This window comes from Artemia sp. Qi Xiang Cuo, chromosome 13 (assembly GCF_049724085.1).
Source record: "Artemia sp. Qi Xiang Cuo chromosome 13, ASM4972408v1, whole genome shotgun sequence".
Lineage (NCBI taxonomy): Eukaryota > Metazoa > Arthropoda > Branchiopoda > Anostraca > Artemiidae > Artemia > Artemia sp. Qi Xiang Cuo.
In genome coordinates this window covers 54,002,442-54,021,305 of record NC_142806.1, presented here as the reverse complement: position 1 = coordinate 54,021,305, position 18,864 = coordinate 54,002,442, and the positions used below count along the sequence as shown (strand labels likewise).

The 18,864-nt window shown below is 38.0% G+C and overlaps 1 protein-coding gene across 2 annotated transcripts in view; it reads left to right on the top strand.

The window, feature by feature from the left end:
- The first annotated feature begins 3,907 nt into the window (after window positions 1-3,907).
- l(2)37Cd (general transcription factor IIIC subunit l(2)37Cd) overlaps window positions 3,908-18,864 on the top strand; it is a 28,964-nt gene continuing 14,007 nt past the window's right edge. The window contains exons 1-2 of one of the 2 annotated variants that reach the window (XM_089098606.1): window positions 3,908-3,967; window positions 13,735-14,937. In XM_089098606.1, coding sequence (XP_088954732.1) covers window positions 13,738-14,937 — 1,200 coding nt within the window. In that variant the 5' untranslated portion in view covers window positions 3,908-3,967; window positions 13,735-13,737. Of the gene's footprint in view, window positions 4,064-13,734; window positions 14,938-18,864 lie in introns of both variants that reach the window. The other variant, XM_089098605.1, reaches the window with a different exon arrangement.

The following is an 18,864-nucleotide window of genomic DNA, read 5'->3' as shown; positions in this document are numbered from 1 at the left end:
CAAAATTTTAATTCTATGTGTTTGGAGAAATGGTGGGCGTGAGAGGGGGTTTAGTTGCTCTCCTTTCAGTTTCGGCTATTAAAAAGGGCACTAGCCCTTTCAATTTCCGATCAACTGAGTCCTTTTTGAAGTTTCTACGATAACCCTTTCTATAAGACCCTTATATACCCCGAGGGTATAACTTACAACCTTTGCCCTGAGGGTTCTGGGGGTTGTTATCCTAAAGGACCTAATTTCCAGAAATTTTAACTCTGTTGAACAAAATGAATATCTCAGAATTTTGATTGGATTTGTTTGGGGAATGGTGGGCGGGAGAGGGGGGTCAGTTGCCCTCCATTTACTTTCAACTATTAAAAAGAGCACTAGTCCTTCCAATTTTCAATCGAATGAGCTCTTTTTGAAAATTTACGACAACGGTTTCTATAAAAACCTCATATGCCCCCAGGGTATAACTTATAACCCTTGCCCTGAGGGCTAGGGGGGGGGTTGTCATCCAAAAAGACATAATTTCCAGAGCTTTCAACTACTTTGAAAAAATGGCTATCTCAAAATTTTTATTGTATGTGTTTGGGAAAATGGTGGGGATGAGAGGGGGTTTGGTTGCCCTCCAATTACTTTAGACCATTAAAAAGGCCACTAGCCATTTCAATTTCCAATGGAATGATCCTTTTTTGAAGTTTCGACGTCAACAATTTCTATAAAAAGAACCTTATATACCCCAAGGGCATAATTTATAACCCTTGCCCTGAGGGCGGGGGGGGGGAGGGTTCATCCTTAAAGACCTAATTTCCAACACTTTCAACTACGTTGAGCAAAATGACTATCTAAAAGTTTTGATTGTATATGTTTGGGGAAAAGGCAGGCGTTAGAGGGGGGTTAGTTGCCCTCCAATCAAAATCGACTATTAAAAAGGGCACTAGCCCTTTGAATTTCTAATCGATTGCGCCCTTTTTCAAGTTTTTACAACAAAGCTGTCAATAAAAACCTTATATGCCCCCAGGGCATAACTTATAACCCTTTCCTTGAGGGCTCTGAGGGGTTTATCATCCTCAAAGACCTAATTTCCAGAACTTCCCACTACATGGAACAAAATGGCTATCTCAAAGTTTGGATTGGATGTGTTTGGATAAATGGTGGGCGTGGAAGGGGTGTTAGGTGCCTTCCAATCGCTTTCGACAATTAAAAAGAGTACTAGCCATTTCAATTTCCAATCGAACGAGCCCCTTTTGAAGTTTCTACGACAACGCTTTCTATGAAAACCTTATATGCCCCCAGGGCATAACTTATAACCCTTGCCTTGAGGGCTACGGCGGGGGGGATGGTCCTCCTCATAGACCTACTTTTCAGAACTTTCAACTATGTTGAACAAAATGGCTATTTCAAAATTTTGATGGGATGTGTTTGGGGAAAAGATGGACGTGGAAAGGTTATTAGTTGCCTTCCAATCACTTTCGACTATTAAAAAAGGCACTAGCCACTCCAATTTCCAATCGATTGAGCCCTTTTCGAAGTTTCAACGATAACTCCTTCGATACAAAGTGCCCTGGTCTAACCCTCCCCCCCCAAAAAAAATAAATAAAATAATTCATTGTGCCCATATCGTTCTTTACTTAGGCAGCGCGATTGCGCTGCCTATGATTAGTAGAAACCGTAGTAGCAGCAGTATTAATAGCAGTAGTAGCAGGTTCACTTTGCCTTTTGGTCAACTGAATATCCCACTCATGATACCTCTGGAGTTTCCTCTTGATACGATAATCCGTTATAGTAGTGGAAGTAGTAGTTGTGGTAGCAATAGAAGCATCGATACCTGTATTAGTCATAGCGCGCAAATATTTCCTTTTCGATCAATTGATCATCTCCCTTATTATTTCCCAAAAGTTCCAAATTAATATGCTCCGTCATTCCTAAGTTACGCCCTTTTGAAACCCATATACACATAACATTTTATGATTTAGTTCAACATTCATTGAAAGGCTCACCTTAATACCCTTCTTATTTTGGGATAGTAGTAATATAACATACATACCTTTTCTCAATAATATATACTATATGTATACTATGATTAGTAGAAACCGTAGTAGCAGCAGTATTAATAGCAGTAGTAGCAGGTTCACTTTGCCTTTTGGTCAACTGAATATCCCACTCATGATACCTCTGGAGTTTCCTCTTGATACGATAATCCGTTATAGTAGTGGAAGTAGTAGTTGTGGTAGCAATAGAAGCATCGATACCTGTATTAGTCATAGCGCGCAAATATTTCCTTTTCGATCAATTGATCATCTCCCTTATTATTTCCCGAAAGTTCCAAATTAATATGCTCCGTCATTCCTAAGTTACGCCCTTTTGAAACCCATATACACATAACATTTTATGATTTAGTTCAACATTCATTGAAAGGCTCACCTTAATACCCTTCGTATTATGGGATAGTAGTAATATAACATACATACCTTTTCTCAATAATATATACTATATGTAAACAATGAACAAATTGCCTAACTTACAGGGCTTACCCTTGCTTTGAGGTCTCAGGGCGGAGGGGTTGACTTCCCCAAGGGAGGGGTTGGCGCGGAGAGGGGGGGGATTTTTGCTCTTAAATCACTTTTGACTCTTAAAAAAGGGCACTATAACTTCCGATTTCAAATCAAATGAACCCCAGTTGAAGTTCATACAAAGAACCATTTTACAAAAACATTATATTCCCCAAGGGCATAACTTAGAACCCTTGCCCCAGGGCTCTGGGGGGTTGTGTCAACCCTAGAGGCATTGTTATATGTTCTTTGAACTATTTTGAACAAAATGGCTATCTCACAATTTCAATCGGATACCTTTGGTGAAAAGAAGGGTAATTGGGAAAAGGGAAGGAGGCTGTTCCCCTCCATTACTTTTGACTCTTAAAAGGGATCTATAACTTCCAATTTTCAACCAAATGAGACTCCTCTAAAGTTTATACAATCATCCCTTCCACAAAAACCTTAAATGGTCCCGGGGCATAACTTATAACCCTTGACCCAAGGCTATGGGGGTTTGACTCAACCCCACAAGCGTTGTTATATAATCTTTGGACTATTTTGAATAAAATTGCAATCTTAAAATTTCATTTGGATATATTTTGGGACATTAGGCCTGTGTGTTAGGGGGAGGGGTAGCAACCCTCCAATAACTCCGAATCTGAAAAGGGGCAGTAGAATTTCTGATTCCCAATCCAATGAGCCGCCTCCGAAGCTTATACGATCACCTTTTCTATATAAACCTTATATACCCCCAGGGCGTAACTTACAAACCTTCCCCTCAGGGCTGTGGGGGAGCTGTCATCCTCAAAGACATTGTTTCCAGACCTTTCTACTACATCGAACAAAAAGGCTATCTCAAAATTTTGATAAGATGTGTTGGGGGAAATGGTGGGCGTGGGAAGGGGGTCAGTTGTACTTTAACAACTTAGGACTTTTAAATAGGGCACTAGCCCTTTCAATCTCCATTCGAATGAGTCCTTTTCGAAGTTTCTACGACAATTACTTCGATACGAAGTGCCCTGGTCTAAAAAAAAATAATTAAGTAATACATTGTGCCAACATCGTTATTTACTTAGGCAGTGCTATTCCACTGCCTAGGATAAAGCCGTCAAGGACAACTATTATTGATCAGTCGCGAAGGAATCAGCAGGCACCTCAAATTGACGACCATTGCAAAGACTTTGGGCCATACACGATCAAAGACTTTGGCGATGTCAAAAGAGTTTCAAAAGAGACGATGTCATAGGCTTTTGTGATGTCAAAAGAGACAAATGTCATGTCTCTGAGACCCATTCTTAATACTGCGAAATTAGACAGTCAACGTAGACCGTTGATTTTTCCTACGCAAACTATCTCCCAGTTTTCAAGAAAATGCAAAATCTAGACGCACTGTTAAAACATTGAATTTTCGCCAAAATTCGAAATTTCATGGCATTTATTTAGTATTTTAATTTGTTAGTATTATGCATGATTATACTATTCAAGGTGTTCTTAGACTTACTCAGGAAATCTATAAATCCAGGGGTGGAACAGGTTTTACAGTTGGAGAGGTAATAAGTTGACTAACTTACTCTCAACAGGGTGTTAGTTTTGAGTCCAGAATAACAAAATAATTGTTTTATTTGGTTGAGGGTTTTTGTATAGCATAGTTAGAAAGAAAGTGGATTCATCACTTGTTCCTTTTTCCAAATATAATAATGGTTTCCAGAAGAAATTCCATTTTGAGCCTTTAAAGGGACCCTAAAATATAACTTTACTATTGCATAAAAAAGTGGCCATCACTAGAAATGAGTTTAAAAAGTAATTAAAAACATGCCATTCACTTGTAAATCAGTTATTATCTAAAACCACATTCGCTTCATTTGGCCTTAAAAACCCCATTTTTGATTATTTCTTCTCTATTAAGTCAGTTATTCAAAATTAAAAGCCTAGGCTAGCCTATATTTACCTATATTTGGGTAAATATTTTGCTGTTCATATCACTGACTTATGAATAAAGTGAGCTTACCACTTGATGCCTTTTTTATGCTCTTTCCAAATATAATAATCACTTTTGCCACAAATGAATTTTACCCCTACCCCTATATATACCAATACAGGGTATATATTTGCACATTAGGAGGTGGGGGTAAAGTTTATTTCTGATGCAAATGAGAGGTAAGTTTAAAATTTTTGCAATTGATATTTGCAATTTATTTACTAAACTTAATTTGTTTACTAGCCTAATAAATCAAAAAATTGGTATTCTGAGGATAGGAAGCTGTGTGGCAGGAGACTAGAGCAGCTTAATTTCAACCTACCTGAGTCCCATGACATTACTGCCAATAATATTAAGAAGAATTAGGAAACTAAGAAAAAAAGTGTTTGTCCTTTGGATGTCCAATTTCCCCTCACTAGTGCTTTCAGTGACTTCCAAAGCCATTGTCTGTCCTTTTCAACAAGATTACCAAGTCTGGACAAATTCCACTATGGGTATCCAAGTTCAAAGGGTGTGTGCAATAATTTGGGAACAGCTAAGGGTATTAACTAGAAATTTCCAGGGCTCCTGCCAATACTACTGTGACTATGACTACTTCTGATTGTAGCTACAATAAATTGCAACAAGGACTACTTGCAACTGTAATTACTTGCAACTGTAACTACTTGTGACTGCAACTGCAACTACCTGTGACTATGACTATGACTACTTGCAACTGCAAATGTAAATACTTGTGACTGCTACTGCTTACAACAGCAACTATTTGCTACTGTGACTACTTACAACAGCAACTGGTTATGACTGCAATTGCTTAAGCCTTCTATAGAGACTAAATCCAACTTGAATTACTCTTGACTGCAACAGCAGCTAGCCTACTTGCAAATGTGCTCATAAAGTTGCAACTGTGAAACTACTGCTGCTGCTGCTTCTAGTACAACAGTTACTACTATTTCTGCTATAAATGAACTAAATCAAAAGAGTTTAAGTATGTCCAGGTTGTTAAAAGGGCTTATCTGCATTATAAGCCCTTTCTACATGATGCACTTTCTATAAAACTCTTATATGCCCCAGGCCATAACTCACAACCCTTGCACTGAGGGATGTGGGGGAAGTGTCCTGAAGGAATTTTGCATGTCCAACTCAAAATCAGACAATACAGATGTTGGACCTCCATTCATCAAATGAGCCTTGTTTGGTAAGAATTTTCATATACGTGTCCTCTGACTTGTTAGGCAGGAGTGCGTAAACACATGGAATCACCCAATACTGTACAGGCAGTGCACAATGTAAAGCTGGTAGAACAACTCGGGCAGGATCTTGAAGTTCTGTCGACAAACCAGTGAGAAGACAAATCCAGGAGCTGAACTGATGCGTCCATACCAAACACTAGGATTCTGTTGGAATCCCCATGACCACTGTCGTACCAGTACAATGTTCCTCCTTTTAGGCATTGTGTTGTAAAAAATTTAGAAAATATAGAACCAGAGAACTGAATATTTTAATAATCTTGTTACAAAATATTCTGCCTATGTCCAGCTCTAAGTATAAGGTGACTTCTTTTTTCACCTAATTTAGATTAGCTAATAAGAATGATACTAATTAAACAACTAAACAAGGATGACATAAGGTAATTAAATGTAAATTTACAGCTTTACGTCTAGCAAATTTTCTTTAATTCTCAGCCACTTTACAAAATTGTCTGATGCCTGGCAAAATCTCTGAAGATTTAACAAGTTTTTACAGCAGTCATTTGCTGACATTGGTGTAGCAGCCAGACAGGAAATTGTAGCATGCTTGGTGTATGAAATCTCCTACGGGGGGAAATTACTGGGGGGGGGGGGAATCACTGGAACCCATTGCAGAAATAGTTGGAAGAAATTGTAAGATGCTTACCTTCAGATATGTTGACCAAAGACTGGGTTAGAATCTGCTGCGGGGTTTCAAGCGTCTTGGCTGCTTTCCTCTTCATCTGGTTGTGCAGTTCCTGTACTTGAAAGTTTGACTGGTTGGGAGCATGTGCATGTTTGTTCAAACGTCCAACCAAAGCACCATCCTTCAACTTGATCTTTGCTTTGCCTTTCCTTTGTCTGTCATCATAACTTGCATTTGAAACTGACCACTCCAGCCACTAAGTCTTTCTGTTTTGTGTAAACAAACCCTTCGAAGGCAATCTTGTCCACTCCACACGTTGATTTGAAATATTCCATTATTTTACTAAACTCTACTTACTTCTGATGTGAAACAAAAAAAATGAACTGACCCATTATGGCACAGTGTAAATAGCTCAGGAGCTTAAATAGCTTTTGAATGGAATAACATAGGTTGGTTAACTGTTATGTCATATTAATTATGGGATTTAAGTATGCCTAAATAGCTTTCGAATGGAATAACCCAGGTTGGTTTACTGTTATGACATATTAATTACAGGATTAATTATGGGACATATTAATTATGGGATTTAATTAAGAAGATTAAGAGATAAAATTAAGCAATTTCAATTTCAGTCTCAAGGACCTTGTGGAGCTAGGAGGGTCAGCATCTCCTATGGGGGGAAATTTCCAGGGGGGGAAATCTCTGGGGGGGGGATCTCCTTTGGATGGAAATCTCCTAGACCCCTACTAATCATCTGTATAATCTAAGTCTGGTTTCAGAGTTTTATAATAATAAATAAATAATAAATAAATATATTGGAAAAACCCGTCACAATTGAACAAAAGACGGATAAAAAACAAAAGAGAAGAAAACGCACATACAAAACACAACGAAACTTCATGAAATGAAAATAATCACGAAGGAACTATAATACAACTATGTAAGAATGGCGGTCCACTGGTGGTTACTCGCTTCTACTCTATCACGGTACTTTTCAAGGCACGCTTCCACCGCAGTAAATGGGTCAGGTACTGAATACCGCCTCGTTAGGTAAGAATTACTTGTTCTTAATGGCATCTCAAGTAGGAACTTGAGGTACCTGAAGAATATTCTTCTTATAGTTACTGTATTCGAATTTGTAAGTAACTTCCAGAACGGCGAAACGTAAAGAACATGGGGTAAGGCAACAGCATCAAATATTTGTGCACGCAGCGACCTATTTAGATTACGCTTGGAGGAAACCGAAGCTCCATAAGCTGACCTGATCTTCTTCTCGATGTGCTTTACAAGCAGTGCTCGTGTATGCTGAAGAGTTTCACCGATCGGCAGACCCAGGTATACAATTGACTTAGAGGGCATGACCACCTGTGACCCCAGTTGGATTTCGGGTTGAGAGGCATTCCAGTTAAATAACAGTACTTCACATTTTGTCACATTAAAACTCAACCCAATTTCATCATACTCCATCTCCAAAATTTTAAAGTTAGATTCCAAAGAAGACAAAATTCTTGAAAAATTTAGAAGGTCATCTGCAAACCCAACTAGGGACACGTCAATGCCTTTAAAAATACAGCAAGGGGCCACTTTTGACTGGGCCCTCGATATGCTGTTGTTGAACAGATCAGGTGATGATACGGCTCCCTGTTTTATACCTTTCTTCACCACAGCAAACCTACGACTTAATTTACCTGACAGTTTAATATGGACCTTGAGCCTACTATACATGTCATTCAAGGGTTTGACAATAGCACGGTCAACTCCGGACTTTCTCAGCTCAACCATATTCTGAGAATGGATACCCGAATCAAAAGCCCGCCGTACATCATATTCACCTATAGCTAGGCTTTCTTTCGAAATGTGGGCATCCAGTAGAACATTTGCAACTACATGCAAGGCATGGGCACATCCTAAGCCAGCTTGGAAACCAAACTGGTGGGGAGGCACTTTGCAACTAGCTTTAATGTCCAAAATTATGAGCTTTTCAAATAGCTTACAAAACACAGATGATACAGTAATGGGTCTATATGACGATGGTTCATGATCAGGTTTACCCCTTTTCAAAACTGGAGTGATCACACCTAAACAGAAAATGTCCGGTACAATACCATGTGTTAGTATAATTTGGTAAGCTATTGCTAAATGCTCCGATAGAATTGGACCACCATTCAGTAGGTGTAGAGCACAGATTTGGTCGGCACCGGCGGATAATTTCTTCTTTAATTTTTGACAAAGGTGGGTTATTTTCGCACTAGAAATCACGAGGTAATTATGCTCTTTCGTCATAAGCTGATCGAGCTCTTCGCTAAACTTTTTATTTTTCACTTCATCTGGTGGGGAGAATTCAGCAGCAAAATAATCTACCCATATTTCCTCATCAATATCACTAGCATTTTGTCCCGTACTTTCTACAGGCCTGGCATGGAGCTTCCAGACCAAATTAGGGTTTTCAATGATTTTTGAAACTGTTTCTCGTTTAAGGCTACTACGATGTTTTCGTAGCTCTTTCGCGAACCGCCGTTTTGTATAAACCCGCAATTCATTGACTACCCCGCTTCTTGGCCGGTCGCACTCATGCCAAACCCCCAGCCAGAACTTGGCAGCTGCTCTTGCCTTCACAAGCTCACTGTTAGAGGCCCATCCTTTCACTCGCGACCCACGTCGGACGCTACGTAATGGGACAGCAACCCTTTCAGCTACTCTCAAGGAGTGGCAAATTTCGCAGAAATACATGTTCAGTTGCAGGCGTATCTCGCTTTCCGTTAGGCCACAATCCCACTGTAGGAGGTGGAAAGGCACTTTAATTTTCTTCAAAATTTGTTCACAATTGAGCTGGAACTGCTCACGGACTACTTTTTCCAATCACGTGCTGGCTCAGGCTTGGTTTTTGGAGCACACTGGGGACTGACGGCTGGTATTGCAAAAGAGAGAGGTAAAAGATCCGAATAGGCACCGTCAGATCCAACCGAGACTGACTCTAGGTCCAGTTTGTAAGTTACTACATGATCAAGATTTGAGACGGTTTTTGCGGTACTGATATAGGAATAGCACTTATCCTTCTTAGCAACTTTAAATCCGCTTGGTAAGGCGTTCAGCAATAGTACAGCCCGAGGGCAGGAATGATCGTCGAGATTGCAGTTAAAGTCACCAAGAATTATAACAGGGCATGATTTCTGGACTAAACTGAGGAGGCACTTTCCGAGCTTCTGGCATGCTTTTGCAAATTTCTTTTCTGAAGCGATGTCATTATAGTTGGTTGGTAAGTAAACATTTACAAAAAACACGCCATGCATTTTGGCAGCTTGGAACCATTCATTCTGCTCGACACACACGGGGGGCCCCGAGTTAGAGCGTGTGATTATGGCTAGGCCACCAGAGGGACGACCCCGAGTCCCAGATCTTCGCGCAGGTTGAACGAGGTAATGCATATCCGAGGAAAACTTTAGAAGGTTTACACTATCATCGGTCAGAAAGTGTTCCTGTATGCAAATACAGTTATATTCTTTAGAAAGGTCAGTTAGAAGGGGGATTCTGTCCAACACTTTACCGTTCATATTCCAGCAAAATATTCGATTTTCCATTTACGTGCTAGTGTTAGGCTGGGCTTTGTTAAAGGGGCAAGCGGCATGGTAGCAAGAGTGTCTACTAGAGCCGCAGTTTAGGCATTTTTGCGGATTACTACATGGGTTGTCCTTACTAGAGCTGTGACCATCGCCACCGCAGCGCGAACACCTTTCTGGTTGCGAACAGTCAGCTGCTAAATGACCAACAGCATGGCACTTGAAACACCTCCTTGGTAGAAAGCGGAACTCCTCAATCCTGAACAGTTCTAAACAAATCTTCAGCGGGTTCGCGATAGCGTTTTCAAGTGTTTGTCGACTTGCATAGAATAACTTGAACGCTCTCGTAGATCTGCATTGCGCCACTTTGTCGCAACCAGCAATTTGACAGAGTTCACTCTCGCTAACTGATGAGGGTACTCTTTTCATGATACCGACAAACTGGGGAACTTTGACTTTAGTGGTTATGTTCGTCCTTGTCAGTGCTTCTGCAAGTTGGGTAGCGGCATCTCGAGACTGTACAAGAATCTTCCATTCATCGTTGCCACGTTTCAGAGTAAGAGAATTGGAGCTTACGTCGCTAGGGCAAACCTTTGCAATGAAGTCTTTCCGGGATTGTGGGGACGTTAACTCAGGCGGCATATCGTGTGCTTTCACAACCACCGAGTAAAGTGGCTTTGATGGTGGATTCACTGCTGGGAAGGGAGTTGGTGAGTCCTGGGTTATAGCGTCGCGTATTGGCTTACCATTCTGCGCTAACCCCGCGAGCAGCTGGGCACCTAGTTAAGATTCCATTTTGATCTTATACGTGATGTCCCCAAATCCGGCCTCAAAAATTCGACACATCTCGTTTACTTTTATTATCACGCAGGCACTGACCTCATCAGGGCAGGTGGGCACTTCCTGCGGATCAAAAATTACGAAAGTAGGCAAGGGCTTTTTCTCTTTAGCGCAAAGGGCTAGGATTTTCGCCATTTCCATCACGTTATCAGAATCGTTTGCCGTTTTCCGATAGACGTAATCATAACCAATCTCATTGGCAAGCGTTATAAGTTTCTCCTTCGCACTAAGAATTTCAGCATGATCAAAGAATTCCACAGCTCGCTTAACAATGCTTTCAATTTTGTTCCCCGCTTGCATGGATCGCGTGAGAAAATTCAGTACAGCATTGCGTACGAGAGTCCCCATTGCTTACGTCACAGCATTCAACGCAATTTTCGGATAGCGTACACAAGTATAAGGGAATTCCCATTTGATCCCATGCTCTGCCTTATTCTTTGCTGTGTTGCTTAGGACAAAGTCTATCAATATGGTCCGTATAAATGGGGATAGAACACAACCCTGCTTAACTCCTGATTCAATGTGAAACCAGCTACATCATTTAACATCATTTCCTACATTAACCATAGCAATGTTGTTCTTGTACATAGCGCTAATCACTACAATGTATTTACCTGGTGTAAAACGTTGTGACAGAAAAAAAGGTGTGAAACCAACACAAGTCACTTCCTTGATATTGTATTGACCAGCTATGTCGATAAACAAATATTTGGAGCACATAGGGGTAAATTTGATGTATTTTGTGACAAAACAATTTGAAAATAGCTCTACATCCGAGAGCCTAATTTTGCCATGAGGAATAGAACAACTAGCAGACATAAAGAAACAAACAACATACAATGAATTAAGAATACCTACTTTGAAGAATGGCACACTCCAACACTTTCTACAACAAATTAAACCACTTCAATATAAAAAATAATTCAACTGACAATTGTCAAAGTATGCGAGTCAAATAATCATGTGGCCTATAGAAACAAGACTTGTCAAGTAATTTACTTCACAAATAATTTAGCAGTGGTTATAACTAAGTATGGCGTTGCCAGATACCTAATGTAATACCAGGAATATCTGTACTTGAACGTATTGTATCAATACCTTTGATAAAAGTATGAACAGTATTCATACTTTGACGCCCAAATATTAACATTTGTCTAATTCTCGACATGTTTTTCTTATCTTGGCTTGGGAGCTTTGGGATCATAACATGAACCCAAAATATGTCGGATTTTTTTAATATACTGCCCTTGAAAAACCATGAAATAGCTCATAAGAGAATAAGTAACAGAGCTACACGGATGTGGATATTGGATTCAATTTCAGCGTGTCCTTACTATTGTCCTAGTTGTGCTCGCATCATATACCAATGCTCACTGTAGCCATTGTACAAACGGTCCCACTTATGTCCAGAATGTGGTCCTGTCAAAAATGATATTATGTACCCTTAATGATTTTGTTGTATTTTTGTGCAAAAAAGCTTCTTTCTTTTTTTATGTGCAAATAGATTGTTTTACATTTATTTATTCAATAAGATGCACAAAACGTGTTTGATTCTTGAGTAAAATATCAGTTTTTATACCATGTTACAAAGACATAAATATATCATAGCAAGTCCTTGGGCAGCTATAGGAGGTAGGAATTGGTTTGCTCCCTTCCAGTTGCAAGTATCAGCAAATCTCAAATAAAATCCGATCAGTAATTTGCATTAATTTTTTAATGGTTTGAAAAACATAATAAAACTAAATAGTAGCGCGTTTTGGTGTGCCAACACAATGATTAGTCAACATTAAAGTTAAGTATGGCCTCAACCTATAATTCATAGAATAAAAAATGCATGAAATCTTATTTTTTAATGTTTGTGACTTAAATTTTGTCTTAGTGAAGCTTGTAAACAAAGGAAAGACTTTTCACTCCTTTAAATGTCACTACATTATCATCCTGAGTTAGTTCTTAAAATTCAGCCTTTGGGGGTAACTAGGGAAAGATCCGCACCCTCTCCTTTTAGTAGTAAAAAAAATAAAATATTATATTAATGTATGGTGCTCTTGTTTAACAGCTTCCCGTATTTTACTTCTAGGAATAAATTTTTGACGGGATTTGTTTTTTAGAGCTTCAATGGTTGAGAAACAGAGCGCAAAAATTAAGTGTGATTTATATTCAATATACGAAAATCCTGGTGTTCAGTCTGAACTCTTTCTTAGTTTTGAAGTATCTGCACTCAAATTTCATGGCCAGAAAATTTTCATATTCTGTGCTAAAATTTACTTTCTATAACTATGATCGTTTATTCTAGTGACTTGTCACTAATTTGGTGCTTTTGCTTTCTCCCTGATGGTGCTTTCCTCAGATGGATCTGTAACTATTTTCTCTCCAAAATATTTTGCACTGCCTAGTTATTCTGTATTTACACTTATTCTTATTCTAATTCTTGTTCTAAATATATATTTAATATCTAACATATCTAAATATCTTAATAATAGTTATACTTATTCTAAATTATATTCCCTATAAACTTTGCCATGCATATAGATTGAAGGGGGTACCTTCTCCCTAGGATTGGTTCTTCGAACACCCCTCCTCCTGGAATGATTGAAAATTCATAGGCTAAAAATTTGCTTTTTGTCTCCCTTCCCCTAAGGGGTCTGTGTAAACCTCACATTTCTAAATAGATAATTTCTTTTATACGTAAATAAAGGACAAAGTTGCACTTAAAATTACCCAAAAGGGATAATTATAAGGCTATGAAAAATTAATCTCTTGACTTTGGTAAGCTGAGCCAAAAGAATTACAACTTTAATATATTTATGTATTCAAGGAGTTTATGTTATCTAGTCTCCTAATTTGTGTAAAATGGACATAGTGGTTTCTTTTTGTCGGATCAGTGGCAACTCTGTCATCATCTGTGTATAACCACCAAAAATTTTTTTTTTTTTTACTGGTTTATATCCGTGTTCATTTTGTTTTCTTTTTTAAGTAAATGATGGAAGTCAAAACACGAATGAAAGCTGTCAACCTTGGAAAGGGATTTGTTAATCTTGAGCTGCCTTTTGTATTTCATGAAAGTAAAGCAGACGATGTAATTGACATGCTTGGTGGCCAAAAGTCAGTTGACGAAGCATACTGTGAAGGCAAACGAATGGAACTACGGTTCAGGCCTGAAAGCCACAATTCTAAACCGTCACGCCTGGACCGAGTAAAGACCAACGATTTGCTTGTAAGAATTGTCAGAAAACGCAAAAAGTTGAATTCAGGAGAAACGCCAACTCCTGATATTTTTATTGTAGAAATACTTGGTACTATTGGCATTACTTATCAAGCTAAAGCTATGTGTGACTTCCAATATTTGCCACTTGGGAAAGGCCGTGATGGTAGCTTACACAATTTTGCTGAACTATTGGATATTGCAAGGATTGAGGAACAGGCAGATATGTCAAGCATGGAGATGCCTTCTTTCCTCCCTCCAATTTGCTTTTCTCGCTTAGAATATCCTGTAGATTTACAAATGAAAGCAACCATCAAATCTGGCGGAGAATTCATATCAAGAACTAGAGCTAAAAGAAAGAAAAATACGGTGTTTCACCATTTTGGTGAACCAGTTCCCATGAAACCTTTTCTCACCGCTCCTAAAGAATATATTTCTAAAATCACCGTGCAACGTGTTCAAGAAAAATTTGAAGAAAGGCCGGTTTGGTCAAAATCAGAACTTACCTATCTCTTTGGTCAAAACGCATATATTGGACTCATACTGCCTCTTGTTTCCTATCACCAAAAGTTGGGTCCATGGCGCACTTTGTGGATTAAATTTGGGTACGATCCATCCAAAGATGTGAAAGCAAGGGAATATCAAGCGCTTGAATATCGACTTAGAAAATCGTGTTTGATTGGTACAACTAGTGAATTTAAATATAAAAGTAGGAGAGAAGTTCAAGCCCTGTCGAAAGTGAAGGAGGTCAAGAAGGGGGCTAGTAAAGAGACATCAATATCAGAAAGTGAGTTTTTATTTACACCAGGCATGATACCTGCACTGAGGCAAACGTGTTACCAACTTATGAATATTAAGATACCTGAAGTGCAAGCATTGTTAAAGGCAACTCCTTTGACTACGAAATGTACAGAAAAACATGGGTGGCTGAAGCACGGTGTGGACGAGAAAATACGAGAACTAATTATGAGGTACGTTCTTTACAATATCAAAAAGAGTTTAGTGCCTTAAAAATAATCATTGTGTTAAGCAAAATAATATTGGCGCGTATATGTTTGATCTCGGGGGGGGGGGGCATTTTTATTGGCATGAACTGGGGATTAGGGTTGAAAATACGAAAAAGTGATGTCCAAACTTTTGCTTTTATTCCGATAGAAGGGTAATAATGGGACAATACCAAACATTTCTCTGATATTGATTCTGGTTCCACTTCTTAGTTCTGGATCAAAAACTAGGCAAATTTAAATGTACTGTTTTTCAATTTATTGTATCTACAAAATTCTATATATCAAAGTATTGGACATACCCCAAACCAATGGGGCCAAGCCTCGAAAATATAAGGGGGCAAGGTTTTTTCTTATGAAAGTACAAAAAACAGCTATTTTACCAAATCTAGGTGACATTTTAGTTTTTTGGTATTTTTTTTCTAATGAAAATACCAGAAAAGCGATATTTTAAGAGACCAAGGGAGGATTGCCTCCCCCTGCCCCCACCAAATATACCTTTGATCTAAACTTCATCCCGTTTGTTCTGGGCACGTCTATATTGTTTTTATATGTCTCTTTTGTATAAGGAGATCTATTATTTTCTCCAATATTTACACCAAACAATCTTTACCTGGCCAATCTTTGGCTATTCAGTGAATATCGTTTCTGTTGACTTTTTGGATGTTTTCCCCTGATGCTGGCTTATTGTGTGAGGGTAGCCCCTATTGCAAGTGTTTGTTTGTTGTAGTATATAAGTAAAGGAAGCAGTTTTTACCGTTTTTTTTTTATTCCTTTTCTAGGTATTGCCGTTGTAAATTTATACAAATGGGACAGTTCGTAAAATTCCATTTTTTTCAAAATAAACCTCGACTGTTCATTAAAATTGATACTGTATGTGTCCGACTTTTCGGGGTCCAAATTTTGATGAGAAATCAGAGTTTGAAAATAGTAAAAAAGAGTGAGGCTTTGTACCAAAAAGTTTGGATGTTTTTTTCCCCATTTTGATCAAAGGATCTCCATTGCTCTAGCTCTCGAATTCTCTAGCTATCAAATACGTGACAGACAAACTAAGTTCTCCAATTCTTTATGACAAAAAACATATTTCTAAGAATCTGTGAAAAACTTAAAGATAAAAAATGCAATGACAGTTTTTTTTCACCTTATTGCCTTGCTGCCAGTTATAGCTTACATTTTTTTTTTTTCATTTTTTCCTATGCCTTTAAGTTCTGGGGCTTTTTTTTTGTTCAATATTTGCACCCAGGGGCATTACGATCCAAGAAAAAGTTTACACTGGTTCTGAAATTTAGAATAGGGTCTAACTGAAACATTTAAATATCTAAATTATTCGTTTTTGTGATTTTTTCATTCTGAAAATAGATTATTTTTACCAATTTTCTGTTTTATTTTTGATTTGCATTCCTGCAATCTGATTGATCCCATATCTTTTACTTGATTTCAAATCTAATGGAAATATGCGCATGGATGAAAACTTAGCAATGAAAAGGACACACAAGGACATGAACATCAATTTAGCCTTTAGAAGGAGAATAGCTCAAAATATACAGTTACCATATCTTGATCATTAAAACTTGGTAGTTTCCAAGGTTCTTGCTGAAAACCTATTTTTTCCACCTCAGGCTAGTTATGTAGCCTATTCATGATGAATAAATTCAAAAAAAAAAAAAAAATGATGGAGATACTAGCCCTAAAATGGTCAATGTTATAGCCTAATGTTGACTATTAATAAAAAATAGGCATATGGCTTGAGACCTCTTTATTCCTTTTAAAATTGTATATCTCTGTAACTTTATCTACTTTTGATATCTAGTTTAAGACCATTCAACAAGAAGAAGAGGAAGAAACGTATGCGTGTAATAGTTATATCACTTCACAACAGCAACCTTATAAGAAAATTGAAATATATTTTCTTGTGATTATTATCTCTTCTAATCAGCAGTTGTACTAAACCAATTCTGCTCAAGTCATCCTCAGGGCTATACTGTGGTGTTTATCCTCCCCATAGTATAGTGCAGACGGTTTGATATCATCTATTTTCCCTTCTTGTTTTAGTTTTATTTTTGTGTTTAAAGCTTTTTCCAATAGGCAATGATTAGAAGTCCTCCAAAAAAAAAGTCCGCCCAGATCCCAAATCAAATTCTAGTGAAAGTGTCATAGTGAAAGATACCCATCCTGGCTGGTCAAGCACACTATCTCAAAGTTCTAATGATAGCTCCAATTCGGAGAATAGGACAATGATAAGTGTAGGGGCTAATGTAACCATAAATGATGATAATGGGTTTCAAGAGGTCCTCTCTAAAAGTTCTAAAAAAGGGAAAAAAATCTCCCCAATTAAAAGCATTTCCCCTCTCCCTGCCCAAGATCCTCCCACCAAAAACTTAGGAATTTACCTTAAAATTACTCCCACTACCCCCTTTGAAATAAAAATGATCACTGCAATAAGAGTTGCAATTTTTAAATTGCTAAAATCAATGTTCTCTCTTAACATTAACCGTGATGGATCTCTGCTAATAGCTGTAGAAGATCAAAAATCAGCAGATAAAATAATTAACCTTAAATCCCTTCTGAATACCCCAATTATTGCATCTAATTGGAACCCAAAACAATCACCAACAAAAATAGTAGTCTATAATGTTCCCCCAGAGATATCTACTGAGGAGTTAAAAGATGGCCTTTCAGATAGGGCTGGAAACACAATCCCAGTTGAGGATGTTACCCAACTTGGAAAACCTAACTCTAATTGCCTAAAAACTAGTAGATCCTTCTTATTAACACTTAAGGATAAAATTGATATCCCAGAAAAATTATTCCTATTTGGGCAAATCAAACCACACAAGGAATACAAACCTAAGCCTATTCAGTGTCAGAAGTGTTTCAAACTGGGACACACGACAAACAAATGCAATTAAATTCTCCAAGAGTGTAGTAATTGTAAATCTTTCCATCCTAAAGAGCTGACAACTTGCAACAACACTCAGCCTACATGCATCAATTGCAAAGGCCCACATGAATCTACAAATAAATCATTATGCCCTGCATACAAGAAAAGAGCTCTAACACTCCAAATATCAACAGAAAAGGCCATCCCATACCCCTTTGCAGCAATGGAAGCAAATGCTGCCCAACAATACCAAATAAAGCCTGTAATGAAACCAACCAAAACCCCCAATGCATCAAGCACCCCATATAAAACAACCTACATAATAAGCTTTTATAACCCTAATGGCCAAACTACAGATGCCAAGGATTTCTTTAATTATATAAATAATTCTAATATGTTAAAAAATGTCATTATTTGTGGTGATTTCAATGCCCACAGCCTTTTGTGGGGGAATAAACCAGCAAATAAAGCTGGTAAATTTATTGAGCATATGACTTCAAATAAAAATGAATTAGCTGTTGCTACCGCTCAAAACCTGAATGCATATTTCAACCCCGAAAGTGGCAAATTCTCCACAATTGATCTACAAATTGTGTCTTTAAATTTTTTGAACAAAATTTACATAAATAAAATTGATAGTCCATGTACAGACCACTTTGCTATAGTTTGCTCCCTAAATGAACCTGCTGAAACTTCATTTCATACCTCCAAATATATCAACACTAAAGCAAATTGGTCTATTTTCCAAAATAAGCTAAATGATGAAATAACAAGTCTCACCCAAAGTTCATGCATTTCCAACACAACAGTTGACACACATGCTGAAGCGTTGACATCTTTACTAATAAATACAGCTAATCAAGCTATCCCCAGGACAACACCTAAGAAAACATTCCCTAAACAAATTCCTAAAGCATGGTGGACAAATGAGTGCCTAAATAAATGGAGGATAAAAAAGGCAGCTAGGACAGAATTCATAAAAAAAAAACACCTACTACATATTTAAAAAAATTACAA